Source organism: Danio aesculapii, chromosome 12 (genome assembly GCF_903798145.1).
Source record: "Danio aesculapii chromosome 12, fDanAes4.1, whole genome shotgun sequence".
In the NCBI taxonomy this organism is placed as follows: domain Eukaryota; kingdom Metazoa; phylum Chordata; class Actinopteri; order Cypriniformes; family Danionidae; genus Danio; species Danio aesculapii.
This window is the reverse complement of record NC_079446.1, coordinates 49,432,979-49,459,936: the sequence shown is the minus strand read 5'-3', so window position 1 is coordinate 49,459,936 and position 26,958 is coordinate 49,432,979. Positions and strand designations below refer to the sequence as shown.

Below are 26,958 nucleotides of genomic sequence, written 5' to 3'. Positions count from 1 at the left end.
AATGAAGCAAGCTGAAGGAAAAATCACATGACAAATTTGAATCTAAATCACAAAATATGTTCTCATTTCATTTTATTTTTGTCTTTAAAATCATGGATAATGTCGTTTTTCACCATTTATTCTGCTGTTAAGTGCTCATATTCAAAAAATATGTTAAAGGCTTCAACAGAGGCATGCATTATCGATTAGGAATCTTTGTCTGCAATGATTTATAAGTGATTATTTTAAATTAAACCTTCATGGAGAAAATGAATGTAGAAGTGTAGAAATCTGCCATCCATTTTCATGGGTTCACAAAGCATTTCAAGCCAAATCATGTGAGTTTTAAGTTATGAGTAGGGCCAGACAGAATCTGCGGACATTTTTTAATTTTTCTGCGCAGAATTTTGAAAAAATCTGCGGATTTATGTGGAATGATTTTATAAGTATCATAACTAAATAAACTTTAATTTTAAACTAATTTCGAGAGGAGCATGTGCTCATGATTGACCCAGCTGGTTCACGTTAGCTAATCATGATCCTCCAATCAAAGGATCCCAAGTCACTATATATATCCTCATTTCCTCTCTACAACTATCTTCATCTATAAGAAACCCCCCTCCTCCCCTTCTTCCACCTTTATCCAGAATGGGTGGCACGGTGGCCCAGTGACTAGCACTGTTGCCTCACAGCAAGAATACCAATGGCGTTGGGTCTTCACTGGGCCATCTGGTGTTTCTGTGCGGAGTTTGCATGTTCTCCCCATGTCCGCGTGGGTTTCCCGGTTTCCTCCCACCATCCAAATGTGCTCTATATTATAGATAAAATAAGCCTAAATCTTTTTTCTAATGTCTTACTCTCAGGAAGTTCACCTTGGCCTCAGCAGCGGGGGAGTTTCAGATCGACCTGAGCTCAGTCTCCCCTCGCCCTGTGAAAGGAGGGAGCCCTGGGCTCGAGGATCCCTTGAGCTCAGGGCTCTCTCCCGGGACAGCATGCCAAACAAGCTATGTATAAATCATGAGCTAAGTGTGAACTCTTGAAAAACCTTAATATATGAAATAAAAAAAATACATTTTAACTTTTATTTAATGTTTGCAATGCAAATTTAATTAGATTTACTTATTTGGTAAACAAAGCAAGACTCTCATATAATTCATTCATTCATTCATTTTCTTTTCGGCTTAGTCCCTTTATTAATCCGGGGTCGCCACAGTGCAATGAACCGCCAACTTATCCAGCATATGTTTTACGCAGCTGATGTCCTTCCAGCTGCAACCCATCTTTGGGAAACATCCATACACACTCATATGGACAATTTAGCCTTCTCAATTCCCCTATAGCGCATGTGTTTGGTCTGTGTGGAGGAAACCGGAGCCCCCGGAGGAAACCCACACGAACGCAGGGAGAACATGCAAACTCCACACAGAAATGCCAACCAACCCAGCCGAGGCTCGAACCAGCGACCTTCTTGCTGTGAGGCGACAGGACTACCTACTGCGCCACTGCGTCGCCCCTATCATATAATATATCTACTAAAAGACAGAAAATATTACCTTACAAACTGTATTTTTTAATTTAAATCATATGAACATTTTCATATTACGATTATTATGTCCCAATAATATTAGTGAAATCGATTTAAAAACTGAAGAAATATAAATTTGCAGACATTTACACAAGTAAATACACAGACTCAATGATGGGCTAAAAATCTGCAGATTTCCGCGCGTGCAGATTCCGTGTGGGCCTACTTATGAGTCAAATGTCCACGCAGCACCGCTCATCAATAGACAGAGAGGCTGTGGTTGGATGGATGTTTTGTTTGTTTACCTCAATGTTTCCATTTTATTTAGTTTCACAACCTTTTTACAATCATACAAAATTCGTTACAATCACAACATTGCTGCGTTTACTAAATATAAACAAACAAAAAATAAAGCTCCTCTTGTTTTTGGTTAGTGGTAACCTATTCAAAAGTGACGTTTCTCATCATACTGAATACAAAGTGCTACAAACATGTATTAAAGAGTTTATCAATACAGAACTGCAAACTAGGAACTGCTCTGTCCACATTCATCCACTGCTTCCTCTATTAACTCCACAGCTTTGATGTAACAGATTAAAGGACTCCATATACTTTCAAATACATGCTTATTATCTACAGTAAAAAAAATATCTGTAAGTATTTTGTGATTCACTTTTTTATTTTCCCCTATTTCTTTCTGCTATTGAATTGCATTATGGGATCTTGATCTTTCATCCAACAACTTTTAACCTTGAAAAGTTTGAAAACGTGACTTTTATGAACATATATAGTTTGCAGTGGTATATTGTGTGGGTTATTACGCTACAAAAACCGTGTAATAAACTGCCAGAACATTTTCTGTAAGCTATCTTTTATAATGGAAGGCTTGACAACGCCTGTCTTAGTATTTAGTATTTGCATCTTTGTCCAACGCATGGATGCATGGTTTATATTGTGTAGTGACCGCATCTACACTGAAAAAAATGATTCAAAGATGATTCCTTGGATTTACTCAATTCTTTTACGTTAAGTGGTTGTAAACAATTTATTTGGGCTGAAATTAAGCAAACAAATTAAGTGGAACATTGCTCAGTTTAATTTGTTTGTTTAAATTTAACACAAATAAATTGTTTGCAACAGTTTTGCATGCAACACTTTTTTCAGTGCACCAGCAGAGGCTAACCGGACCGTATACTGACCAACCAGACCTTGAGCACTTAAAATAAACTTCCTGTTTCAGAAGAACAAGTCAACATGGGAGGAAAACTGTGCGGCTCCAGCTATTTCACGTATAGTACCTTCAGTCTCAGTCTGTGAGTCATATATTATGTAGCAGCCATTTTTATTTATTAGTATTATGTCCTTATTAGCTATAGTAAACAGCTATTTTTAGCATAATACTACACAATAAAAAAAATACTGTTTTTGCTGCTTGTTCTTACTACTTATTTAAAATGAGCGGATTCATTCACAGTTCTTGAGATTTTTGTTCGGACAACTTAATTGTTTTCATGTTAAATCCACTTAAATTTGTATAAACGATCTATGACAGCATAAAGTAAAACTAAATATTAATAGTTCACCCCAAAATATACATTTATTCACGATCAAGTGGTTCCAAATCTTTGACTTTCTTGTTAAACACAAAAGAAGATATTTTGAAGAATGTTGGAAACCTGTAACCACTGACATCCATAGCAGGAAAAACAAATACAATAGAAGTCAATGCTAGTCCAAGAGAAGAAAGAAACTCAGACAGTTTTGTGACAAGTGAAAGGTGAGTAAATGATGACAGAAATGTTATTTTTGGGTGAGCTGTCTCTTTAAATCGAGAAATCTCAAAAGTCATTTACAGTATTTTCAGTCATTCGTCTGAGTAAATACAAGATATGAAAATACCATTTAACTAAAACATAATATTAGTGTTATTTTTATGACGAAATCTTTTTTATTATTCTGGTTAAATAAGGAAAAATATTGACAATTATGAGCAAACCCCTCTTCATGTAAACATTGACTAAACCAATAAAGGAGGAAGTTTGTTGATTGTAAATAGTGTTTCTGCACAGAAAGAGACCTTTAAACCTCTGATAAACCGCGTCCTGTTTATGATTTTAATCTGCTGTATTACAGATTATTTACTCGTCAAAATCACCTTTCGGTCCAGATAACCGATATAAACTTCAGTCAAAGCAAACATTCGCGTTTCCAAAACAAACTGAGGAGGAAAAACCTGCTTCAGTGTCAATAAGAGATCATAACTTCCTTCATCTGAGTAAAACATGATGATAATAACACATATCGCTGTATATTCCGTGTGTCTGTGAGAGTAAACCGCCTGTACTCACCATACTGTAGTTCTCTCAGGGTTTGTTATGATTACTGTCCAGCTTTAATATCGCGGAGTTTCTGCGCTCGTCCAGCAGAGACTGAAGAAGTTCCCGATGCGCGTCTCCGAGCGCGTGCACATCACGCTCCTCCCCCTAACCCTCTACTGTCCGAGCCAGTAAAACTATGTAGAAGTACTACTTCATGAATATTCATTAACTACATGTTGTTGCGCTTGTTACTGATTGGCTAAAGACATTGTGCTGGTGGGCGGGGCTACTCGACGACGTTTGGACACTGGAAACGGGAAAATTGAAATGTGTACACACACACACACACACGCACACACACAATTATTTAAAGAAAGCTAAAATACACGTTTAAAGATTAAAATACTGTAAATCTTGGATATATCCTAAATATTAAATAATTAAATTAATAGTTTGTTTTGTAGTCTGATTATTATTTGATTTTTGTCACTTTTGATGGATTTTAAAGCTTAGAATAATGTTTAATTAACATCATTTAAATTCCCTATTTTAGTTTTTATTTATTTTATTTGTTATATTTGTAATTTTGTACATAATTGTAATGAGTTTCAGGGGATAATTCAATAATTCACACATTTATATTACCAACCAACCAACAAATAAACACAATGAATGAATAAAACATATAAATTAATAAATAAACAAATAAATATATAAATAATTGTTGTAAAAATTTAGATTTAGAGCATTCAAACTATTCAGATATTCACATACATTCCCCCCAGGTCTTTCTTTTTCAATGTGAATATATTTCCACTTTTCCCACGGTCATACAAAACCTGGAAACCAGATTTACTCATAAGCCTTTTAGCAGACGCGCTGATCTACACAGAAACTCTCGAGCATGAATTAATTACCGCTGAATCATTCATGTACAGACCAATGAGAAAAGCAGATTCAGAGACCTCAAACACTGATTCTCTTAAACCCGATCTCACACACAGGAAATGAGCGTCTGTGTTATTTATTACCTGAGCTCTTCATGTGCTGCAAGACACTGGAAAAACCGGCTGAACACGAGAGCTGGAGATTCCAGGAGGTTTTTCAGGCCGTCTGAGAAACTGGGTCTCGAATGCTTCTGTCTGAGCAGATCAGCTGAGGGGAGACTCTTCTAGATCTGATGAACACAGACTAAATCCTGCACCGGTTAACAAACACGTTGGTGTTTCTATCCAAAGATGTGAATTGAATTATGTGCAAAACTGCAATATGACATAAAACATTAATGAATAAAGCAGCGTTTCCAGTCAGTGAGAAACTAAAGGTCAGTTCCTGCTAAACCTAATAATCATCACAGAGAAGTGTAGTGTGATGCACTGTTGGGTTTTGCCCAGGGCTGGAGTGGGACTCCTTTTCAGCCCTGGAGTTTTAAGCCTTAGACCGACCCACCTCATTTCATGACTGACTTTTAAAATAAGGTCATTTCCAATTCAGTTTCTAATGACACTATCACGTCTTTTTCAAGGAAACAGCTGCTTTAGTACGTCAAACGTTTTTCCTAAATATGAGAACATTAAAGGATAGCTAAATCTCCAATACTATTCTTTAAAGGGCACCTATGGTAAAAAATCTACTTTTCAAGCTGTTTGGACAGACATATGTGCATGTATGGTGTATAGAGCGTCATATTGGGGTGATATAAGCACACCCAGTGCTTTTTTTTTTCAATTTAACAACATAAAAACGGTGGACCAATTGGAGCGGTTTTCAGACCGACCGCAACTTTATGTAGGCGCGTCATCATATCCTCAGTTTGTTGATTCACGCCCGCCATTTTCAGCGTGAGTCGAAGCGATATCACTAAAGGAACACGCTAGCTCTATTTTTAGATGCAAGGCTCATTGGGCTCAACACAAGATCAATATTCTCCACATTATCGCTCTAATCCGAATTATTGGTTGTATCTTTAGGTAGGTTTGCAAACATGTGTACTTCTCATTGAGACATCTACCTTATACTTCAGCCGTTTGCATTTCTCGCGATCACAGAAGCTCCCTGTGATCTTAACTAGGTGCTGCTGTACCTGACGCTGCGCCATGCGTTTTAGAATTCTAAACAGAGGTTTCTATCAGGGTACACACAACGGCGCGACGTTTCGGGACACCTCATGTTTCGGGTGCCTCAGTCAAAGTTAATTCAGTGTGTGTGGTTATTAGTTTCTGTGTACAAGCTCGGCACTTGAAACTAGCACACAGTTGGCTGTAAAACTGTACAAAGACACAAATGATTTTGTACTCTCTGCTTGGTCTGTGTCCGAGTCGTACATGTACAACTGAATGCTGATCCTCTCACTCCTGCTCCTTCTCTCAGTCTGCCTGTCAGACTCTGTTGCAAACGCAGAGCGGGTGAGCTCTTGGCTCCGCCCTTTTGTTATGTTGGGCGGGAAGCCGAAACTAATTTACATGTGAAGCAACACACCCATAAATCAGCGAGCTGTGGACACGCCCCCAACATGACACTTTTTAACACATTATAATAAAACAATCTGAATTGTTTTAAACTGAACCTAAACTCACACTCAGAAGAACCAGAATATTAATATTACATCAGAAAAAAGAGGTCAACTATGTGCCCTTTAAAACATCACAATGTCCTTTCCTGCAATATCTGAATATATATTCTGTGCAAACTTCTTTATATATATTCAGTCCTTTGTAACGGTGGTCACACAAAAAAATTTAAATATTCACACCTACATAAGTAACCCAAACAGTATTATATGTCTTAACACTAAAAATTAAAAAATTAAATAAATAGATTAGGTAAGATTCAATCTCGGGTCGGCGGTGTCGCAACACAACGTGCTGACCACTGGACCACAATGGCTTAACATTTTCCTCCCCTTTTTAGATTTCTGATCAAATTATGTCAGTGTGTATAATGTGTAATGTAGTGTATCATCTTATTTTTATTGAGCAGGTGTAATATTCATTAATATTAATTATTCTAATTCTTATATTCACTAAAGCAGTGTTTCCCAACCCTGTTCCTGGAGGCACACCAACAGTACATATTTTGGATGTCTCCCTTTTCTCACCCATTCACTTCAGGTGTTGGAGTCTCTTCTGATGTTATGATGAGTTGATTCAGGTGTGTTTGATTAGGGAGGGGTTGAAAATGTGGACTGTTGGTGTGCCTTCAGGAACAGGGTTGGGAAACACTGCACTAAGGTGCCGCTGTTTGCTGCTGTTAACCTGCAGGCTGCATTTTGCTCACAGGGCTGCAGGAAAATAAAAACAGCGGAGCTGCGGCAAAATACTGAATAAAAAGAGTGAGGCTATGATCAAATAAATACATAAATGAAAAAAGTGCGACTGCTGAGAGTGCAAGCAGCTAGGGACACCGGCCCTCGCGGCCAAAAAAGGGACCGGCTCACTGGGAATTCTTCCACTCCATCCGATTAGCCAATCCAGGCCTGGTTTTGCCACTGTGGTGTTTGTTCTCCTCCGTTGTGCCTCAAGACAAAGACGAAACGCAATGAACGTGATAAATGCGGTAGCTTTTGGAGGTGTGAGATGGGAGCGCAGACAGATGCTCAAGATCTTAGGCCGGCTCACACTGTGCAATATATATATATATTTATAATCCTGAATGATTGTAGCATGTCAGACTGCATGAACATAGCTCGCATGTCACACTGTAAGACAAGGCAAGGCAAGTTTATTTATATAGCACATTTCATACACAGTGGCAATTCAAAGTGCTTTACATAAACAGGAATAAAAGAAACAATTATAAGAGAAATAAAAACAAATAATAGAAATGGTAAAAATAAAAATAAAATAAATAAAAATAAAAGCTGATCAAATGTGTTATAAAAGAATTAAAAAGAAGAGAAAAACATAGTAGTGCGATCTGTCGGACGTAGCACAGTGCTCATTCAGTAAAGGCACAGCTAAACAGATGTGTTTTCAGTCTTGATGTGAATGTGCCTAATGTTGGAGCACATCTGATCATTTCTGGAAGAGCGCAGCTGTCATAATGTCAGACTGAACCACAATAAAGACGCGCCAAACACAGAGAAACCTTTGACGTCATCCCCCCGTAACACTTTCACTATCCCGCGTCCTGAAATGATTCCTCACAGCAAACGTAAACAATCTGTAGCGGCAATTTTGTACACAGCGTGTCTCAATAATGAAACCAGGAAGAAAAATAACTGGTTTTGAGTTGTCTCACGGATCGCACCATCAGATTCTGCTCTCCTATTGGTTCTTGGCGCTCATCACAGCTGGTGTCGCACTGCAGGAAAGTGTCTAACATCTTCTGACTCTGCCAGAAGATCTTCAGAGGACAAATCTGATAGCAACAGGCAGTAAAGCCCTGCTCACACTGTGAGATTTCGGCAAATTTGGGAAATCCTAAAAGATTCCAGAAATCCTAGGCTGTTCACAGACAGCTGCTTGCTGCCCGTTGCGATCAGATTTGTCCTCTGATGAAGTTCTGGCAGAGTCAGAAGATTTCAGACACTTTCCTGCAGTGTGATGAGCGTCAATCCAAGAACCAATGGGAGAGCAGAATCTGATGATGTGATCCGTGCGACAATTCAAACGACGGCTTGTCGCTAGAATCCTGTCACGTCTTGTGTTGTTATGACAGTGTCAGAGCTTCATAAGACTACTAAACATTCATTCATTCATTCATTCATTTTCCTTCGGCTTCAGTTTAGAGATCACCACAGTGGAATGAACCGCCAACTATTCCAGCATATATTTATGCAGTGGATGCCCTTCCAGCTGCAACCCAGTACTGGGAAACACACATACACACTCATTCACACACACACTCATACACTACGGCCAATTCAATCAATTCCCCCAATAGCGCATGTATTTGGACTGTGGGGGAAACTCCACACAGAAACGCCAACTGATCCAGCTGAGACTCGAACCAGCGACTTTCTTGCTGTGAGGCTACAGTGCTAACTACTGAGCCACTGTGACTACTGAGCACCCTGCTTCATAACATGACTACATTATGTATTATTCAATTGAATCACTGATGGCGCATGAACTGTTTTGGTGAAACTTCTTGAGTGCATTGCTGCCTAGGGCCATTGCTGTTAGCCTCACAGCAAGAAGGTGGCTGGTTCGAGTCCCGGCTAGGTCAGTTGGCATTTCTGTGTGGCGTTTCATGGCGGTTCATTTCACTGTGGTGACCCCTGACTTAGCTAAAGGAAAATGAATGATTGAATTGCTGTCTATGGAGGGTCAGAGAGCTCCAGGATTTCATCTAAAATATCTTAGATTGTGTTTTAAATGGAACAAAAGCCTTGCAGGTTTGTAACAACACAAGGGTGAGTGATTAAAGACAGTATTGTGATATTTGGGTGAACACCGGCCCTTTAAGAGACAGATCGGACAATGGAATGTCCTGGAATGTCCAGGAATGTCCTGATGTGGGCAAACACTGCTATTGTTCATTGTTGTTCCCATAGCGATTGGCCTCCCACTGTTCCAACCGACATCAGTTATTATGTGTTCATGAGCTCAGCAGACTGTGTGTTGTGTGTACACATGACCTGTATGCTGCTGAGTTTTACGTTGACACTTGCATAAATGGGTCACAGGTTAAAAGACAATTACATTTTCAAGTATTAAAGGAAAACATGTACTTTGGAATGGGTCATATTTAAATAATAATAATAATTCAGAGCAGGGGTGGCACAGTAGCTCAGTGGTTAGCACTGTGGCCTCACAGCAAGAGGGTTGCTGGTTCGAGTCCCTGTCAGTTGGACAGGGACATGTTCTCCATGTGTTGGTGGTGTGGGTTTCCTCTGGGTGCTCCGGTTTCCCCCAAAGTCCAAACATATGCCCTGTAGGGGAACTGATTAACTAAACTGGCCGTAGTGTATGAGTGTGTGTGTGTGAATGTGAGAGTGTATTGGTGTTTCCCAGGCTGGAAGGGCATCCGCTGTTTAAAACATATGCTGGAATAGTTGGCGGTTCATTCCGCTGTGGCAACACCTGATAAATAAGGGACTAAGCCGAAGGAAAATTAATAAATAAATGAATAACTCAGAGCAAAAGTAATGACATAATGAGTGTAACAACAGTTTCTATCTGAAATTATTGGCTGTCGTATTTACAACAAGAACCTTTTTTGTCTGGCATATTAAAAAGACTTTACTTGAAGACAAAAGTTATTTTAAATCATTTTTAAAAGACATTTGTAAATATTTTGCATTGCTGTTTTACAGATTTTTCAACAAATTTTTCAACATAATATGATTTAATAATAATCTTTTATAATTAATTCAATGTGTCATTGCCATGATGACAGTACATAATGTTTTACTGCTTATTTTGTGGAATAGTAGCAGTTTAAAGTATAATTTAAAGACTTAATTGGGCTAATTATTTTTATTAGGCAAGTCATTGGACACCAGTGGTTTATTCTTTAGCCAATCATGAATAAATAAATATATATTTCTTAAGGGGATTAATAATATTGAGCTTAGCAGTTTAGTTTTTACAGTTTTTAAATATTTTATTTTATTCCAGCCAAACTAAAATGAATATATGGAAGCCTGTTCTCGCCACTGAATAAAAAATAAACAAGGTTATTGCGACTTTATATTTCAGAATTGCATGATACAACCGCGCAATTCTGACTTATAAAGTCAGAAGTTTTACATTTTATCTCAGAATTCTGACTTTATAACTTAGAATTGTGCTTATATCTCGCAACTCTTACATAATAATTTGCAATTTTGAGTTTATCACTCACAATTTTGAGAAAAAAGTCAGAATTGCGAGTTTGTAGCATGTAATTCTGAGAGTAATTATTCACAATAACCATTTTTATTTTGTATTCAGTGGCACGAATGAGCTTCCATAGAAATAAGACTTTCTTAAAAGAACAATATAATAGGAAATCCTGCAAACATGTTCTTGCTTTGTTAAACATTGCTATATTTGAAAAAAAGAATTACAATTTACAGACATAAAATCTCAGAGAAGTAAATAAAATATAATTAAAACAACAACAAAGCCCTCAAATGCATCTATATTGCTAAAATAATCTGAAAGTAAAAGCACAAAATGCATTGCAAGAGAATTAGCTGAACTTTACTTGACAGAGAGAAGGAATTATTGTTTAAATCATTCATTTTCACATTGCTTGCAGCATGAAGTGCATTAGCTTGTAAAAAGTCTTTGATATGTAGTTTAATATCTGCACAGGAGATTTTCGGTATGTCTGAGGTGAACGTTTAAGTGAGGTGAGGTTAACGTTCATCTCAATAATTCAGCTTCTTCATCCAAACTCACTCCAGCTTTAGTTACAGTGTTATCAGGTTGGTGTGTTTTTTGGTCAGATGGGATTAATTTAACTGCTGATTTGTTTAGCGATGTTTTACAAACGATTCTTATGGCACCAACCCAGACTATATATCACTTTAAACTATTACAAATGTTCATAAAAGGCACTTAGGATAAAAGTTGTTGTGAAGAAAGATGAAGCTCCTGGAACTGGAACTGGAAAATAAAAGCACAATAGGGAAAACTGCTCATTTTCAGATATGTTTTAGAGTGCAGTGTGGAAATATTGACACAGATGATTGTTTTGTTGTGAATTTGTCACATGTTCATGTACCCTGTGGTCTTTCAGATCTCTGAAACTGAGCTCCAGCTCTCCGTCTGCCTGCAGCACATTCCTCCTACAGCAGGTTTCAGATCATTACACTGAAATTAAGCTCACCACAGCCTCCAGATTCCACCACAGACATCACAAACTAACTATGACAACTATGCCAGATCACAGAGGAAGTGCTTAAGGTCTGGATGATGATGGTGGTGGTGACGAAGATGCTGATGATTAAGATGAAGAAGATGATGAAGGTGATGAAATGATGATGATGATGATGATGGTGATGATGATAATAAAGATGACAGATGATGATGAAGGTAATGATGATTAAGAAGATGATGAAGGTGATGAAATTGTGATGATGATGAAGAAAATGGTGATGGAGACGATAAAAAAGAGGACGAAGAATAAGATCATGATGATGATGACGATAACAATGATGAAGAGGATGATGAAGATAATCATGATCGGGATGTTGATGACAATGAAGAAGTTGATGATGACGATTATAATGAAGACGATAGTGCAGAAAAAGATGACGATGATGAAGAAGATGGTGATGTAGATGATGAAGGTTAAGTTGATGATGAAGAAGAAAATAATGAAGATGATGGTGAAGATGATGAAGATTAGATATGATGATGATGATGATGGAGATGATGAAGGAGAAGATGGTGAAGATTAAGTTGATAATGAAGAGGAAAATAAAGAAGATGATGAAGATTAGGTTGATGATGATGATGATGATGAAGAAGAAGATGATGATGATGAAGGAGAAGATGATGAAGATTAGGTTGATGATGATGATGATGAAGAAGAAGATGATGATGATGAAGGAGAAGATGATGATGATGATGATGAAGGAGAAGATTATGAAGATGATGAAGAAGATGAAGAAGAAGATGATGATGATGATTAAGTTGATGATGATGATAATGAAGATGATGAAGAAGAAGATGATGATGATGATGAAGATTAAGTTGATGATGAAGAAGAAAATAATGAAGATGATGGTGAAGATGATGAAGATTAGGTTGATGATGAAGAAAATAATGAAGATGATGATGAAGATGATGAAGATTAAGTTGATGAAGAAGAAAATAATGAACATGATGATGAAGATGATGATGATGAAGACGATGATGATGATGATGAAGATTAAGTTGATGATGAAGAAGAAAATAATGAAGATGATGATGAAGATGATGAAGATTAAGTTGATGAAGAAGAAAATAATGAACATGATGATGAAGATGATGATTAAGTTGATGATGATGAAGATGAAGATGATGATGAAGATGAAGATTAAGTTGATGATGATGAAGATGATGATGATGATGATGATGATGATGAAGATGAAGATGAAGATGAAGATTAAGTTGATGATGAAAAAGAAAATAATGAAGATGATGATGAAGATGATGAAGATTAGATTGATGATGAAGAAAATACTGAAGATGATGATGAAGAAGATGAAGATTAAGTTGATGATGATGAAGATGATGATGATGAAGATGATGAAGATTAAGTTGATGATGATGAAGATGATGATGATGAAGATGATGAAGATTAAGTTGATGATGAAGATGATGATGATGATGATAATGAAGAAAAAGATGATGACGAAGAAAATGGTGAAGATGATGATGAAGATGACAGTATTGTGTCTTCTGCTTGACTAAAGCACCGCTGTACAGTAGAAGAATTCCTAAACAGCAGTGATGTGGAACAGTGTCCTACAGGCCTCTGAAGAGCACACACACACACACACACACACACACACACACACACACGAACACACACAGGAAGACATTCTCTGCCAAAACTGTGTAATGCATGCACATATTGACAGATCTGACTGTGGACATCATACTCATCTCTGTATATTCAGTACAACACAATATGACCTGATGTTGATATGACACCACACTGAAAACAGCGCTTGGTGCTTTTACATCCCTTCTGCTTTTCTCATACAGCTGAGTAAAGACCGCTGAGTAAATGGCTTATCTTCTACTTTAAATATGAGTATTTTTAATCAGTTTAAGCTTATATGTAATGGAGTATTGCTGACTGAAATATGCTTGCATATATATTTTTACAGTATCAGAGACTCTCTAAACAAGAAAGCCCTACACACGTTAAAAATGTGTGAAATCAATAATGTATTTATGTAATTATAACATGTGTACATTTGTATTTTGTTTATATTTACCCCTTGGCATTGATGTTTTTATTGTAAAATGTTATATATACTGACTGTTCTTTTAAAAATAGATATATCATGTTTGCACTGCCATCTAGTGGCCACAATCATCTTTACAATCTTGTCAACATTAATTCTAGCGATCAATGTTTTTACAAATAACAATAATTCATTAGATTTTTTATTATATAACACATACATAATAATAATAATAATAACAATATACTATAAAAATGTCAATAATATAATAATGATAATAAAATAATAACGTAAACATGATAGTATATGAGGTCTCTCATTCTCTTATTTCAGTGTTTTTAATCCTGAAGCAGATGTGTGTGTGTGTGTGTGTGTGTGTGTGTGTGTGTGTGTGTGTGTGTGTGTGTGTGTGTGTAATGCTTCGTGGAAATGACGTGTCTTGTTGTGTTGTTTCGTCACGCGTGTACGTGCACCGGCGGAGACGCGCAGCGCGGCCCCGTGAAAGCGCGCGCTCAGTGATGGATCAGATCAGCGCAGCGGGCGTCGCTTATAATCAAGACATAACACATAAGGTAATCACTACTGATCAATCAATAAGCGAATATTTCCATATGCTGATGTTCTTGCACGCTGTTTGACTGATTAAGACCTGATGACGTTCACTCATTCGCTGTTTTGGGGATATTTTCACTCATGCGATGCTGAGATTGATTTATCACAGGGGTTGTTCATTCATATATTGTAGGATATAAAGCAAGAGTAACGCTACACAGTGTGGAGGAATGACTTCATGACCCATTCAACATTCTGCAGCACTGAATGATCTGACACTGAATATTCGTGATGTAAAATCTGTTATATCACACATTATATATTCTGTTGTGTTATGTTTTAATATCTATTGTAGCACATTGGGGTTATGAAAAGCGAATACACTATTATTATTATTATTATTATTATTATTACTGTAAAAGTGTTATGATATGTATTGCTGCAGATGATTTTGTGTTATCTGATGATTGTTATTGCAGTCTCTGTGTGAGTTTGGAGATTGTTATATATGCTGATTATATGATTGTGGTGTTGGAGATGATTTGGTCACATATAATGATAGTGATTATAGTGTTATGATGATGTGATGATGATTATGAGTATGGTGTGTTTTAATATGATGATTATGGTGTGTTATAATAATATGATGATGATAACAGTGTGTTATGATGATGATGATGTTGATTGTAGTGTGTTATGGTATGATAATGATTATAGTGCGTTATGATATGATGATTATGATTATAGTGAGTTATGATATGATGATTATATTTATGATATGATGATTATGATTATAGCGAGTTATGATATGATGATGATTATAGTGAGTTATGATATGATGATTATAGTGCGTTATGATATGATGATTATGATTATAGCGAGTTATGATATGATGATGATTATAGTGAGTTATGATATGATGATTATGATTATAGTGAGTTATGATATGATGATGATTATAGTGAGTTATGATATGATGATTATGAGTATAGTGAGTTATGATATGATGATTATGATTATAGCGAGTTATGATATGATGATGATTATAGTGAGTTATGATATGATGATTATGATTATAGTGAGTTATGATATGATGATTATATTTATGATATGATTATGATTATAGTGAGTTATGATATGATGATGATGATTATAGTGAGTTATGGTATGATGATTATGATTATAGTGAGTTATGATATGATGATTATATTTATGATATGATGATGATTATAGTGAGTTATGATATAATGATGATTATAGTGAGTTATGATATGATGATTATGATTATAGTGAGTTATGATATGATGATGATTATTATAGTGAGTTATGATATGATGATTATGATTATAGTGAGTTATGATATGATGATTATAGTGCGTTATGATATGATGATTATGATTATAGCGAGTTATGATATGATGATGATTATAGTGCGTTATGATATGATGATTATGATTATAGTGAGTTATGATATGATGATTATAGTGCGTTATGATATGATGATTATGATTATAGCGAGTTATGATATGATGATGATTATAGTGAGTTATGATATGATGATTATGATTATAGTGAGTTATGATATGATTATATTTATGATATGATTATGATTATAGTGAGTTATGATATGATGATGATTATAGTGAGTTATGATATGATGATTATGATTATAGTGAGTTATGATATGATGATTATATTTATGATATGATTATGATTATAGTGAGTTATGATATGATGATGATGATTATAGTGAGTTATGATATGATGATTATGATTATAGTGAGTTATGATATGATGATTATATTTATGATATGATTATGATTATAGTGAGTTATGATATGATGATGATGATTATAGTGAGTTATGATATGATGATTATGATTATAGTGAGTTATGATATGATGATTATATTTATGATATGATGATGATTATAGTGAGTTATGATATGATGATGATTATAGTGAGTTATGATATGATGATTATAGTGCGTTATGATATGATGATTATGATTATAGTGAGTTATGATATGATGATGATTATAGTGCGTTATGATATGATGATTATGATTATAGTGAGTTATGATATGATGATTATAGTGCGTTATGATATGATGATTATGATTATAGCGAGTTATGATATGATGATGATTATAGTGAGTTATGATATGATGATTATGATTATAGTGAGTTATGATATGATTATATTTATGATATGATTATGATTATAGTGAGTTATGATATGATGATGATTATAGTGAGTTATGATATGATGATTATGATTATAGTGAGTTATGATATGATGATTATATTTATGATATGATTATGATTATAGTGAGTTATGATATGATGATGATGATTATAGTGAGTTATGATATGATGATTATGATTATAGTGAGTTATGATATGATGATTATATTTATGATATGATTATGATTATAGTGAGTTATGATATGATGATGATGATTATAGTGAGTTATGATATGATGATTATGATTATAGTGAGTTATGATATGATGATTATATTTATGATATGATGATGATTATAGTGAGTTATGATATAATGATGATTATAGTGAGTTATGATATGATGATTATGATTATAGTGAGTTATGATATGATGATGATTATTATAGTGAGTTATAATATGATGATTATAGTGAGTTATGATGATTATGATTATAGTGAGTTATGATATGATGATGATTATAGTGAGTTATGATGATTATGATCATAGTGAGTTATGATATGATGATTATGATTATAGTGAGTTATGATATGATGATTATAGTGCGTTATGATATGATGATTATGATTATAGTGAGTTATGATATGATGATGATTATAGTGAGTTATGATATGATGATTATGATTATAGTGAGTTATGATATGATGATTATATTTATGATATGATTATGATTATAGTGAGTTATGATATGATGATTATGATTATAGTGAGTTATGATATGATGATTATGATTATAGTGAGTTATGATATGATGATTATATTTATGATATGATTATGATTATAGTGAGTTATGATATGATGATTATAGTGAGTTATGATATGATGATAATTATAGTGAGTTATGATATGATGATTATAGTGAGTTATGATATGATGATGATGATGATTATAGTGAGTTATGATATGATGATTATAGTGCGTTATGATATGATGATTATGATTATAGTGAGTTATGATATGATGATGATTATAGTGCGTTATGATATGATGATTATGATTATAGTGAGTTATGATATGATGATTATAGTGCGTTATGATATGATGATTATGATTATAGTGAGTTATGATATGATTATATTTATGATATGATTATGATTATAGTGAGTTATGATATGATGATGATTATAGTGAGTTATGATATGATGATGATGATTATAGTGAGTTATGATATGATGATTATGATTATAGTGAGTTATGATATGATGATGATTATAGTGAGTTATGATATGATGATTATGATTATAGTGAGTTATGATATGATTATATTTATGATATGATTATGATTATAGTGAGTTATGATATGATGATGATTATAGTGAGTTATGATATGATGATTATGATTATAGTGAGTTATGATATGATGATTATATTTATGATATGATTATGATTATAGTGAGTTATGATATGATGATGATGATTATAGTGAGTTATGATATGATGATTATGATTATAGTGAGTTATGATATGATGATTATATTTATGATATGATTATGATTATAGTGAGTTATGATATGATGATGATGATTATAGTGAGTTATGATATGATGATTATGATTATAGTGAGTTATGATATGATGATTATATTTATTATATGATGATGATTATAGTGAGTTATGATATAATGATGATTATAGTGAGTTATGATATGATGATTATGATTATAGTGAGTTATGATATGATGATGATTATTATAGTGAGTTATAATATGATGATTATAGTGAGTTATGATGATTATGATTATAGTGAGTTATGATATGATGATGATTATAGTGAGTTATGATGATTATGATTATAGTGAGTTATGATATGATGATTATGATTATAGTGAGTTATGATATGATGATTATAGTGCGTTATGATATGATGATTATGATTATAGTGAGTTATGATATGATGATTATGATTATAGTGAGTTATGATATGATGATTATATTTATGATATGATTATGATTATAGTGAGTTATGATATGATGATTATGATTATAGTGAGTTATGATATGATGATTATGATTATAGTGAGTTATGATATGATGATTATATTTATGATATGATTATGATTATAGTGAGTTATGATATGATGATGATTATAGTGAGTTATGATATGATGATTATAGTGAGTTATGATATGATGATGATGATGATTATAGTGAGTTATGATATGATGATTATGATTATAGTGAGTTATGATATGATGATGATGATTATAGTGAGTTATGATATGATGATTATGATTATAGTGAGTTATGATATGATGATGATTATAGTGAGTTATGATATGATGATTATAGTGAGTTATGATATGATGATTATAGTGAGTTATGATATGATGATTATAGTGAGTTATGATATGATGATGATGATGATTATAGTGAGTTATGATATGATGATTATAGTGAGTTATGATATGATGATTATAGTGAGTTATGATATGATGATTATAGTGAGTTATGATATGATGATTATGATTATAGTGAGTTATGATATGATGATGATTATAGTGAGTTATGATATGATGATTATAGTGAGTTATGATATGATGATTATGATTATAGTGAGTTATGATATGATGATGATGATTATAGTGAGTTATGATATGATGATGATGATTATAGTGATTTATGATATGATGATGATGATAATGATTATAGTGATTTATGATATGATGATGATGTTGATTATTGTGAGTTATGATGATGATGATTATAGTGATTTATGATATGATGATGATGATGATTATAGTGAGTTATGATGATTATGATTATAGTGAGTTATGATATGATGATGATTATTATAGTGAGTTATAATATGATGATTATAGTGAGTTATGATATGATGATGATTATAGTGAGTTATGATATGAGGATGATGATTATAGTGAGTTATGATATGATGATGATTATAGTGAGTTATAATATGATGATGATTATTGTGAGTTATGATGATGATGATTATAGTGAGTTATGATATGATGATGATGATTATAGTAAGTTATGATATGATGATGATGATAGTGAGTTATGATATGATGATGATGATAGTGAGTTATGATATGATGATGATGATAGTGAGTTATGATATGATGATGATTATAGTGAGTTATGATATGATGATGATTATAGTGAGTTATGATATGATGATTATAGTGAGTTATGATATGATGATGATTATGATTATAGTGAGTTATGATGATTATGATTATAGTGAGTTATGATATGATGATGATTATAGTGAGTTATGATATGATAATGATGATAGTGAGTTATGATATGATGATGATTATAGTGAGTTATGATATGATGATGATTATAGTGAGTTTTGATATGATAATGATGATAGTGAGTTATGATATGATGATGATTATAGTGAGTTATGATATGATGATAATTATAGTGAGTTTTGATATGACAATGATTATAGTGAGTTATGATATGATGATGATTATAGTGAGTTATGATATGATGATGATTATAGTGAGTTATGATGATTATGATTATAGTGAGTTATGATATGATGATTATGATTATAGTGAGTTATGATGATTATGATTATAGTGAGTTATGATGATTATGGTTATAGTGAGTTATGATATGATGATGATTATAGTGAGTTATGATATGATGATTATGATTATAGTGAGTTATGATGATTATGATTATAGTGAGTTATGATATGATGATGATTATAGTGAGTTATGATATGATGATTATGATTATAGTGAGTTATGATGATTATGATTATAGTGAGTTATGATGATTATGGTTATAGTGAGTTATGATATGATGATGATTATAGTGAGTTATGATATGATGATTATGATTATAGTGAGTTATGATGATTATGATTATAGTGAGTTATGATATGATGATGATTATAGTGAGTTATGATATGATGATTATGATTATAGTGAGTTATGATGATTATGATTATAGTGAGTTATGATATGATGATGATTATAGTGAGTTATGATATGATGATGATGATTATAGTGAGTTATGATATGATGATGATTATAGTGAGTTATGATATGATGATGATTATAATGAGTTATGATATGATGATGATGATTATAGTGAGTTATGATGATTATGATTATAGTGAGTTATAAAATAATGATGATGATTATAGTAAGTTATAATATGATGATGATTATAGTGAGTTATGATATGATGATGATGATGATTATAGTGAGTTATGATGATTATGATTATAGTGAGTTATGATATGATGATGATTATAGTGAGTTATGATATGATGATTATGATTATAGTGAGTTATGATGATTATGATTATAGTGAGTTATGATATGATGATGATTATAGTGAGTTATGATATGATGATGATGATTATAGTGAGTTATGATATGATGATGATTATAGTGAGTTATGATATGATGATGATGATAGTGAGTTATGATGATTATGATTATAGTGAGTTATGATATGATGATGATTATAGTGAGTTATGATATGATGATGATGGTTATAGTGAGTTATGATATGATGATGATTATAGTGAGTTTTGATATGATGATTATGATTATAGTGAGTTATGATGATTATGATTATAGTGAGTTATGATATGATGATGATTATAGTGAGTTATGATATGATGATGATGATTATAGTGAGTTATGATATGATGATGATTATAGTGAGTTATGATATGATGATGATTATAATGAGTTATGATATGATGATGATGATTATAGTGAGTTATGATGATTATGATTATAGTGAGTTATAAAATAATGATGATGATTATAGTAAGTTATAATATGATGATGATTATAGTGAGTTATGATATGATGATGATGATGATTATAGTGAGTTATGATGATTATGATTATAGTGAGTTATGATATGATGATGATTATAGTGAGTTATGATATGATGATTATGATTATAGTGAGTTATGATGATTATGATTATAGTGAGTTATGATATGATGATGATTATAGTGAGTTATGATATGATGATGATGATTATAGTGAGTTATGATATGATGATGATTATAGTGAGTTATGATATGATGATGATGATAGTGAGTTATGATGATTATGATTATAGTGAGTTATGATATGATGATGATTATAGTGAGTTATGATATGATGATGATGGTTATAGTGAGTTATGATATGATGATGATTATAGTGAGTTTTGATATGATGATTATGATTATAGTGAGTTATGATGATTATGATTATAGTGAGTTATGATATGATGATGATTATAGTGAGTTATGATATGATGATGATGATTATAGTGAGTTATGATATGATGATGATTATAGTGAGTTATGATATGATGATGATTATAATGAGTTATGATATGATGATGATTATAGTGAGTTATGATATGATGATGATGATTATAGTGAGTTATGATGATTATGATTATAGTGAGTTATAATATGATGATTATAGTGAGTTATAATATTATGATGATTATAGTGAGTTATAATATGATGATGATTATAGTGAGTTATAATATGATGATGATTATAGTGAGTTATGATATGATGATGATTATAGTGAGTTATGATATGATGATGATTATAGTGACTTATAATATGATGATGATTATAGTGAGTTATGATATGATGATGATGATTATAGTGAGTTATGATGATTATGGTCATAGTGAGTTATGATATGATGATTATTATAGTGAGTTATGATGATGATGATTATTATAGTGAGTTATAATATTATGATGATTATAGTGAGTTATAATATGATGATGATTATAGTGAGTTATGATATGATGATGATTATAGTGAGTTATAATATGATGATGATTATAGTGAGTTATGATATGATGATGATTATAGTGACTTATAATATGATGATGATTATAGTGAGTTATAATTTGATGATGATTATAGTGAGTTATAATATGATGATGATTATAGTGAGTTATGATATGATGATGATTATAGTGAGTTATAATATGATGATGATTATAGTGAGTTATGATATGATGATGATTATTGTGACTTATAATATGATGATGATTATAGTGAGTTATAATTTGATGATGATTATAGTGAGTTATAATATGATGATGATGATAGTGAGTTATGATATGATGATGATGATGATAGTGAGTTATGATATGATGATGATTATAGTGAGTTTTGATATGATAATGATTATAGTGAGTTATAATATGATGATGATTATAGTGAGTTATAATGTGATGATGATTATAGTGAGTTATGATATGATGATGATTATAGTGAGTTATGATATGATGATGATTATAGTGACTTATAATATGATGATGATGATTATAGTGAGTTATAATATGATGATGATTATAGTGAGTTATAATATGATTTTGATGATTATGGTGTGTTATGATGATGTTCATAGTGAGTTCAGATGATGATGATGATTGCAGTGTGTTATGATTATGATGATTATAATAATAATATTTTTATTATAACAGTCTATAATCATAATCATCATCATCATATTACAGTGTAACGCACTATAATGATCAACACAACACACCATAATCAACATCATATCATAACTCACTATTAAAGTAGCAGGGAGTAGGGGCCAGAGCAAGGAGGTGAGAGGGAATCTCGCAGTTGTTTGTTGACTGTATCTTACCACTCATCCTTTTTGGGTTTGTTTGTTTTATTTTGTCTTCACATTTATTAAATATGCAATGAAGAAAATAAACAAGACGCACAAGCAAGATGATTGACAAGTCACAAGTTATTTCCTCATGAAGTCGGCGGCTTTATTTGTTTGTCAGCCACTGCAATTATCATTATCATAACTCACTATAATCATATAATAACACACTATAGTTATTGTCAGGACATCCTAACACTCCAGAATCATCATATCAGAATACTATAATCATCATATGGTAGCACACTGTAATCCTCTTCATATCATAACACACTATAATCATCATCATCACATTATAATCATCATCATATCATAACTTACTCAGAGGATGACAGTTTTATGATGATACGTGTGTTTGTGGTGGTGATTAGAGTGTTACAGTATGTGATGATGATGTTCAGCTCATCTCTTTCTCATTAGGATGAATGCTTAGAGCTGCAATGGTTTATGCACACACACACACACACACACGCAGTAGATGCTGTTTAATTAGTGTGTGCTGTTAGCCTTGGGTCTCTGGATGGGTTTGTTATACTGTATGTGTGTTCAAGTGTGTGTTATGTAACTGAACACTAGTGGTCTCTAAATAAACACACAGTGGGCAGTGAGTGCTGTTTCATTTGTTTTATCTGTGCTACAGAAGGCAGAAAAGCGCTCTTCAACACTAGTGCGCTGATCTCTGACTCACTCACACTCAGACGAAAGCTGTGAAGAAGTCATCAGCTCGTGTTCCTGCTGAATTCCTCAGCATCTGTGTCTCTTCTGCATCATTACTTCCTGTTGGAATGTGTTGCCATGGAAACCACACACCTCCATCAGCACCAGACCGGCTGATAAAGACTCAGAATGTACAATATGTTTAAACATAACTGCACATCTCTAATCGGCTGTATTCTGACACAGGGATTGCTGAATTTTCATATTTGAAGATGTCATATTTTTGCATGTGGCGACACTGTGGCTTAGTGGTTAGCACTGTTGCCTCACAGCAAGAAGTTCCCTGGTTTGAATTCCCGCTGGATCAGTTGGCATTTCTGTGTGGAGTTTGCATGTTCCCCCGTGTTGACGTGGGTTTCCTCTGGGTGCTCTGGTTTCCCCCACAGTCCAAACACATGCGCTATAGGGGAATTGATGAAGCTGTAGTGTATAAGTGTGTGTGTGTGTGAATGAGTGTGTATGGGTGTTTCCCAGTGATAGGTTGCAGCTGAAAGGGCATCCGCTGCATAAAACATACGCTGGAATAGTTGGCGGTTCATTCCACTGTGCCGACCCCTGATGAATAAGGGACTAAGCTGAAGGAAAATGAATAAATTAAGAGTATATTAGTGTGTATTAGTGAGTGTCGTCAGTGGAAAACGCAGAGCAACACTTAATTATTTATTTATTGTTATTTAATCATACATCAGATTATGACTAGATGGTTTTACATATAGTAACATTGTTATTTCTAGTGTTAAAAATAGGCATGGGATGATAACAGGTTTCAAGGTTTATTTGGAAAAGTCAAGGTTTTAAAACCACTAAGGGGCCGATCACACCGAAAGCACTCTTGTGTTCTGAAAACGCAAGGCGCACCACACTGCCTTATTTGTTGACAAGAAAAAGTGAAGTGTGGTGCACTTTTTATGTTGCTTGGCAATGATGCAATGGTGTATTGTGCGCAAGTGTTGCTGTTGATATTGGTTGTTACAGTCACCAGCAACCTAGCTACTGCAGATCGCTGGAGAACTACAACTGCACCAAATGGACTACAAATCACAGCATGCACCGCGCACACACCGGTTCCTAATCTCGTCTGATTGCAAACACTCACAGCTGAAGCACATTTATACAGCACATTTGCTCACACACATTGCTGAGTGTTGTTTGTTTGTTGTGTTAGTTAAAACAAACCTGTAACTTTACGTGGCATTTTCATTTCCTTGTCTAGCCGTATTCTTGTGTTTAATGTTATCTACTCCTAGCCTTGCTCCTAGTTTACCTTACCTTTCTCCGGTTTTGATCGTTCGCCTGTTAATCGACGACGACTTCTGGATTATCTGTATGAACCCGATTGCTCCTGTGTTGACCGTTGTCCGCCTGACTAATGTTAAATAAGTCTGCATTTATATTCGCTCCTCTGTGAAAGCCTCCTTCCGTTAAATTGGTATTATTTTAATGGTTAATAATATTGTGAAATTCAAGATTTGTGAGTCATACAGCACCGGATAACTCAAAACAGCAACCACTCGTCTCTCCACCATATTCAAAAGTCTCCGTAGTTGTCTTGACAACACAAACACTGCAGTCACCTAGCGGAAACCCCACCTCTGTTTTCATTTGATGGAAGAATAAAACAAACGCAACTGATGTATCGTGCTTTTCCGCTCAGAGATTACTTTTTTCAACTGTGAGCATACAGTGTACATCGGCCAAAACATGAGGCGCAGCAGGCGGTTAAACCGCAGGGCACACAGGGCGCATAAGTAGTGCACAAAACGTTCACAACTGTTAGTAAATCATTCAAAAAAGGTGCCTTTCAACACAAAAGTGCATTCAGCAACCCAGGCTCATTCTGAAAACGTACCTCTGTATACATTTCTGGAGACTTTGAAATATGTCCCAGGGGGTACACTTTTTTGCAGTTTTTGTTTTCGCGAATCCACAAGAGGTCGCTGTGTATGCATTTGAGATCTCAAGTGCCATCTCTCAGCTGCTATCGTGAAAAGGAATGGTGTCATACTGCCCTGTTGCGTTTCTTTTAAAGACGAAATGCAGCCATACATTCCTCGGGCTACACAATTCACGGTCTCCAGAAACATATATAGGGGTACGTTTTCAGAATGAGCCTGTGTTGGCGTTTGGTGTGTTCAGCCTGTAAAATGTTCCCCTATACCATTCCTACGGTATATGTACGTGTTTTTATGACTATTTCATTTAGTTTTTTAGAGTAACAGTATCTCCACATCAAAATCTACTGGTCAGCCTATGATTCAACAAACATCTAAAAAACAAAACACTTATACACCAACATCCACAACACAGGCTCATTCTGAAAGCGTACCCCTATATACATTTCTTGAGATCGCTAATTTTGTAGCCAGAGGTAAGTATGGGTGCATTTCGTCTTTAAAAGAAATGCAACGGGGCAGTATGACACCATTCCTTTTCGCGATACCTCCGATACCTCAGTATGGACGGCTTTCCCGCTGTTACCAGTCCAGTGGCTTACCACGTACGTCGGTGGACTTGAGACGCAGAGGGGAGTTGTTTACAATGACAGGGTTCGAGTCCGAAGAACAGTTCCAGAAAGCATTTAAAACAAAAACAGAATCCAAAAAATAACATAAACAAGTAAATAACAGGGTGAGAATGTGGTAAAATCTGAAAACATGGTAAAGGTCAGGTGATGGCTTTTCTTTTTCTGGATTGCTTTTAAAAATGTTAGTTGGGTTTAAGGAAGTGGGTTGGCGGGTCAATCGGTGCTTTTGAAAACACTGCCGGTTGGGTTTAGGGAAGGAGGAGGGTGGGTCAGGCAGTCAGTCAGTCGACAGCAGCCTCTGGTGGATTTACGTGAGAACAGCAGGTGCGAACGGCACTCGCTAGAGAAAAAAGCATACACAGCGCCCCTGGTGGATTCACGAAAATAAAGACAGCTTTACATCCTGGGATGTATTTGGCGCTCTCCAGAAATGTATATAAGGGTATGTTTTCAGAATGAGCCTGGGTGGAACATCCAGCCCGCTGTAGAGCTGAACACTGCAGAGGCTTTACTTTATATCCACATAAAAGAAAGATCTCCAATGACTTTACTTTGTAAAGAAATCTGTGTTTTTAACACTAATGAAGACAGCAGAAGTCAATGGTTTACTTTCATTAT

General features: G+C 33.9%; 2 protein-coding genes across 2 annotated transcripts in view; one reads left to right on the top strand and one right to left on the bottom strand.

Moving 5' to 3' along the window:
- Positions 1-3,977, bottom strand: part of lzts2b (leucine zipper, putative tumor suppressor 2b) — a 40,674-nt gene extending 36,697 nt beyond the window's left edge. The window contains exon 1 of the mRNA XM_056469861.1: positions 3,853-3,977. The gene's annotated coding sequence lies outside the window, so the exon portion shown is untranslated. The remainder of the gene's footprint in view (positions 1-3,852) is intronic.
- Positions 3,978-14,164: 10,187 nt separating this feature from the next.
- LOC130238588 (ras-related protein Rab-37) overlaps positions 14,165-26,958 on the top strand; it is a 32,347-nt gene continuing 19,553 nt past the window's right edge. The window contains exon 1 of the mRNA XM_056469653.1: positions 14,165-14,229. Coding sequence (XP_056325628.1) covers positions 14,176-14,229 — 54 coding nt within the window. The 5' untranslated portion in view covers positions 14,165-14,175. The remainder of the gene's footprint in view (positions 14,230-26,958) is intronic.